The sequence below is a fragment of the Echinops telfairi genome, unplaced genomic scaffold (genome assembly GCF_000313985.2).
Source record: "Echinops telfairi isolate 266 unplaced genomic scaffold, ASM31398v2 ScPeMD7_5592;HRSCAF=6446, whole genome shotgun sequence".
NCBI classification, from domain to species: Eukaryota; Metazoa; Chordata; class Mammalia; order Afrosoricida; family Tenrecidae; genus Echinops; species Echinops telfairi.
In genome coordinates, this window is record NW_022109491.1 from 44,380,717 (window position 1) to 44,386,978 (window position 6,262).

The following is a 6,262-nucleotide window of genomic DNA, read 5'->3' on the forward strand; positions in this document are numbered from 1 at the left end:
GCAGGAGTTTAGTACTTATAAGTGAAAAGAGAACAAGAATGGCAGCAGTCTAAAGCAGGGAGCTGGACATGAGCCTTATACATAAAATCAAAAATCATAAGAAGTTGTTTCATTTGTAACATGAGAACTAGAACATTCTGACTATCAGTCTAAGGAAGCATCAGAGAATATCCAGATTCTGGATGAAACTCATAGGCTATCTCAACTTAAAATCTGGACCATCCTGGAAAACATCGGCGCCAGTTTGCTAACGTCTTGAAGGCTGAAATACGATGCAATTAGAAAACCTGGAAATCAATAGAAAGAGAGGGTAGAAAACTCCAGAAAACACGTTAGCTCTGTCACGAATTTTAAGTGTGTGCCAACTTTGCGTGTGACCGCAACACTTCAGGGAGAGCCTGTGAGCAAACATAGAGCAGCCATGTCTTACAACCCTCTCTTTTGCTTGTTTCTTTGGCTTTATTTACCTAATGAGACACCTTGTGTTCTTTCAGAATCACAAAGCAAGCTATGACTTCAGCAGCAACGATCCTTATCCGTATCCTCGGTACACAGATGACTGGTTTAACAGGTAAATTGCGCTTTGAAAGCTACCTTTAAATTTAAGTGCTAACATTTTATTTTGCTTGTTCTGTCCCTAAGACTTTACTATCACTGAAAAATAAACTCAAACATCACTAAATTATATTATTATTATTATTAATGATTATAGCCATTAATGTTCTTGGAGAATATTGCAATGTTCTCCTGGAAATATCTTTAAATAAAATAGAAATAATAAATTCTGACAGCCCACTAGAAAGTGATTCAAGGTATGCTGACTTCATTTGATCTATTGAAACTATCGCAGAAAATGCTTCGCCCTATGGATCGGTGTTTGCATATGTTTGAAAAGCATTTCCGCTATAACCTTCTAATAGCTCACTTAAAGTAGGAAAGCATGCTCAGAAGGAACTTGAATTATTACTTGAGATAAAGATGCTACCACATAAAACTATCTATATGGTCCACCCAAAGGTATGAGGTTGCTCTTTGGCCTATTTTACTACTAAGCATGTAGATCAACCAGTAACTAGTTACCATTGAGTCAATTATCCTTCTTGGTAGGCCAATGTATGACACAGCACAGCTGTGCTCCAAGGGGTTTGGTTTGGTTTGTTTCATAACAGTTTTATTGGCATATAACTCACATAGCATACAATTCAATACTTCAGTCACTTCAAGAAGAGTTGTACAATCACCAGCACAATTCATTTTCTTCATTGTTGTACTCATTTTTATTAGCTCCCCAGCCTCCCCTGTCATACCCCCAAAGAACCATTAATTCAGTTACTGTTTCAATAAATTCACCTATCCTGGATTTCATATACAGAAAACATTAAAACAAAAACCTAACAACAATGACAAAGTAGAACAGAGGAAAAGACCTTCAATGAAAAAGAGAGAAGAAAAATTAAAAACCAGAACAAATTTTAAATGGGCCAAAAGGGAGATCAAATGATAGTGTGTTAAAATTTTAATCTGACTATATCTGCAATAATCCACTTTCCAATGTATACTGCATGATAGCAGGATGACTCATATCCATGGTCTTTGGTCAGAGGGGAGTTACCAGAGGCTTAATCCATGTGTATTTCCCCTTCACTCCTTTTTAAAAACCTGAAACAAATTTAAAATAGGTCAAAATGGAGATCAAGTGATGAAATCTTACATTTTAACCTAACTACATCTGTCATAATCGACTTTACAATGCTCTCTGATAACAAGCCTATTCATCTCTCTCAACTATGACCCGAGGGGATTCACTAGAGGCTTAATCCATATGTGCACCCTGTAAATGGGTTTGGACCTTTACTGCCATCCATAGCCTCTGCAAACTGAGCATTCACAATTTAAACTCGGGTACCATTTCCTCCTTTACATTTGGATTTTATCATTTACAATCCTCAGATCCCACAGGCTGGTGTGCTTCTTCCATGTGGACTTAGTGGATGCCTCACATAGATGACTGTTTGAAGACAAGTCTTATGACCTCAGACACTGTTCCTTCTGATAGCTGGGCACCATCTAGTTTATTCATCACATTTTACTACAGCACCTGTGTCTCCAGTGATGTCTTCATGAAGGAGGGCATCAAACAGGGCCATGTCATAAGAAATAATTGTTCTTAGATTGGGACTAGAATTAAACCCAAAATCCATTCATATATCTATGGTTTAGATCTGTCACTGATTAACCTTAGAGCAGCAGTTCTCAACCTGTGGGTCACAACTCCTTTGGGGGTCGAACAACCCTTTCACAGGGGTTGCCTAAGACCATTGGAAAAACCACATATTTCCAATGGTCTTAGGAACTGAGACATGGCTCCTCTATCTGTCTCCAGGCAGGTCTACCCATAGGCAGATATGGGCACATATAGTACCCAGCGTGAAGACTGTTACCCATGCTACACCATACTTCAAGACAAAGTTTCATTAATTTTTAATTAGCAATAAATGTTTCACAATATATAATTACATATTGTTTTTGTGATTAATCACTATGCTTTAATTATGTTCAATTTGTAATAACAATGAAAATACATCCTACATATCAGATATTTACATGATGATTCATAACAGTAGCAAAATTGCAGTTATGAAGTAGCAATGAAAATAATTTTACGGTTAGGGTCACCACAACATGAGGAACTGTATTAAATGGTTGTGGCATGAGGAAGGTTGGGAACCACTGCCTTAGAGACATCACTGTCATTTTATGTTAATGTGTTAGTCTGGGTTGACTAGAGAAACAAGACACTCATGTGTTAAGAGATAACTTTATATCAAACAGTAATTGTGTATTAAGAAAACAGCCCAGCCCAGTGCAGATCAAGTCCATATGTCCGATATTAGCCATATGTCTAATACCAGTCTACAATTCCTCTTCAGACTCACGCAACACATGCAATGACACAGAATGCAGGAAGATCATAGGCCAGTAGGTGGAAAGTCTTGTGGATCCAGTGGTGGTAGAGCATCTCAGCCCTGGTGTGAGTCTCCACGTGGCTCCTCCAGCTCCAGGGCTCTGGCTCTATCAGCATAGCCCCATGTGACTTGTCTCCCACCGGGAGACAAGCAGAGTGTCTCCTGCCTCCAGGGGGGAATACAGGAATTCCCAGAGTCCTCAGGAGAAAGCCATGCCCACACAGAGGCCTCATTGGCTATTGCCTGATTGACAGGCTAGACTCCACCCCTTCACAAGTAGAAAAGAGATTATGTAACTGCCACAGCTAGATAACATTATCAATCATACGTGTGGGGCATCACTGCCACTGCCACTGAGTCAATGCTGAAACGTGGTGATGCTATAGGACAGGGTAGAACTGCCCCTTTAAGTTTCCTAGACTATAATTCTTTCCAGGAATAGAAGTTTCATCTTTCTCCCATGGAGCTAGCTGGTGGTTTTGAACTTCTGACCTTGCAGTTAGCAGCCCAACTACATATTGATAGTGTCTTTAGTTTAGCCAATGTTCATTGGGGTTTTTAATGACTGATTTTTCTGAGGTAAATTGTCAAGTCTTTCTTGTGAGGCATCTCTGGGTAAACTTAAACTGCCAGCCTTCTTTCATTTAGCAGCTGAGCACATTAATCATTTGTGTTGCCAGGATACTGTCTCCTTTTTCTTCAAGTAAATATTTGCTTAAATAGTAGCTGATGGCATATAATATCAAAAATTAAATGCAGGAAGCTTGTTCAACCAAAAATACTATAATTTTTCAATCTAGTGCTTCACTATTATTGATATCCTAAGGTAAAGTTCATGAGAGGAAGCCAACTTTGCTTCAAAATACATTATTGTATTTTATCCATTTCTTTTGCTTCTCATGGCAACATTAAGTAGAAGATAAGCAAACGTTGTCATTCTCAGCTTAGACTCATAAAGAAGCAGGCAGGGAGGTCAAGTGATTTCCCTGGTCAAACAATTAGTGTATATCAGAAGCTTTGTTAGTCTGGGCTTCTGAGATAGTTAATGTTTATTGTGTCAACCTGGCCAATAAACACATGTGGGGTTAATTGAAGGGCAGAGAGATACAAATAGCTCATTGGAGGTCAGGCCCACTCTCCCTGCAAGACTTTCCTGTTGACAAGCCACGTGGAGACACATTGATGGAGCCGGAGCCCTGGAACTGCAGGAGCCACGTGGACACCCAAGCCAGCGCTGAGATGCTTCCACCACCACTGGATCCACAAGACTTTCCACCCACTGGCCTGTGATCTTCCTGCATTTGGCGTCATTGCATGTATTGCATGAGTCTGAAGAGGAATTTACAGACGAGGATCAGATATATAGGCAATATCAGACTTATGGACTTGATCTGGACCCAGCTGGGATGTTTTCTTAATATACAATTACTCTTTTATATAAAGCTCTTTTTTGTACACATATGAGTGTCTCTGTATTTGTTTCTCTAGCCAACCCAGACTAACACAGGAAAATAAAAAAGGAACTAGAATTTTTGTTTGACACTCATGAAATTATTTATTTCAATGTGATTTGACTATGCAAGAATATTTTAAGAACCCACTACAATATTTTCCTGAGAAGCCCTGGTGGTGCAGTGGTTCAGGTCTTGGCTGATAACCCAAAGATCAGAACCTTAAATCCACCAGCCTCTCTGCAGTCTTTTCTGAGCCTGGATGAGACTCCAACCTTGTAAACTTTATGGGGCTGTTCTACTCTACTCTGTAGGGTTTTTATGAATTGGAATCAACTCCAGAGCACACGATAATTACCACATTTTCCAGAGAAGCAGCCTCCCACAAATCGCTCTGCATGCCATGCACGCATGTCAGAACTTGCTGATACCAACAATTACCTTTATAACTTTCTGATATTTATCACATATCTCTGTTACTTTGATGATTCCCTATTGAGTGGCAGTATTCTGTATTTATATGAAAACAAAAATGCTTTCCTTTACATGTTTATTTTGAGCATGTACAAGAAATTTATATTTACCAAAATATTTCCCTAGAAAATCGGTATATGCCTTATACACATATTGACAAATAGGGCCTCACACTGCACCATACCAGAAGCCAGGATGGTGGTCACAGCAAATATGGCCACCCTGCTACTGAGAAACTTGCATTATCATGCCAGGCGTCAAGTGATGTAACAATATGCTCAACCCACTAGAATTCTAAATATAGCCAGCACTAAAATAAAAAGGACATCTATGATATGTTGTGCAGTTATTGTGCTTACAGTGCTGTTTAAGTGGTTTGCATGTATTAATTGAAATAGTTCTCATAAAAGCTCTGGAATAGGTATTATCAGTGTAATCTTCTTTATTTTGGACACTGAGGTACAGAGACGTTAAGTGTCTCATTAGTAAGTAGTGGTGGCAGGGTTTGAAGGTAGTGAGTTAACTCCACGTCCTATGCCTTTGGTCGCTGTCTTACATGGTCTCTATCATAAAGTAACTTTGGAGAACAGATGAAAGAAAAATATCTCTGCTTTGGGAACTAGGAAAGGCTTCATTGAAGAACTGACATTTGGTGTACAATTTGAATATAATTAAGAGGTAGATTTGTGAGAGAGAGGTTCTGATGTGTTCTTGAGCAAACGCACAATTTAGTAAAAGATAGAGATGCAGGAAGTGACAGGACGTATTCAGTAGGTGGCCTGGATGGCTGCTCTGGGAGTTTGAGAGACTAGTGGAAGGCAAGACCTTCTTTAAAAAATCTGCCTGGAAGTGGGACAGTAAAGGTTTGGACTAGCAACTAAGGGGATCATTCTGTTACACCCTGGGGACATTGTTATTATTTTAACAGTTTTATTGGCACTTCATCTATATATCATACAATCCAATAGTTCAAACAAATCAAGAAGTGCTGTACAACTTATATCACAAAAATTTTTGTAACATTTTCTTTGTCCTTGTAGTCATTGCTATTTGTGTGATTTTTTTTCAATTTTGACAAGAATATACACAACAAAACATTCTTCGACTCAACAACTTCTACATGTATAATCCAATGCCATTGTTTATACGCTTCATGTTGTACAACCGTGATTGATATCTGTTGAAGCAAATCCAGCAACACTCATATATATGTAAGAAAGAGCTTTATAAAAGAAGTAATTAGTCACGTGCATATATCTATAGGTTTAGTATCAAGGCAGCAGATGGACATTGGGCCTCCACTCAAGCACTTACTCATTGCAAGAACACATTGTTCTATTAAATTGGCATTCCAGGATGCACCCCTTCCCG

The 6,262-nt window shown here is 38.9% G+C and overlaps 1 protein-coding gene across 1 annotated transcript in view; it reads left to right on the top strand.

Annotated features, from left to right (window-relative positions):
- Positions 1-6,262, top strand: part of PCSK2 (proprotein convertase subtilisin/kexin type 2) — a 300,350-nt gene that overhangs the window by 213,022 nt on the left and 81,066 nt on the right. Inside the window, exon 6 of the mRNA XM_004697816.2 lies at positions 495-571. Coding sequence (XP_004697873.1) covers positions 495-571 — 77 coding nt within the window. The remainder of the gene's footprint in view (positions 1-494; positions 572-6,262) is intronic.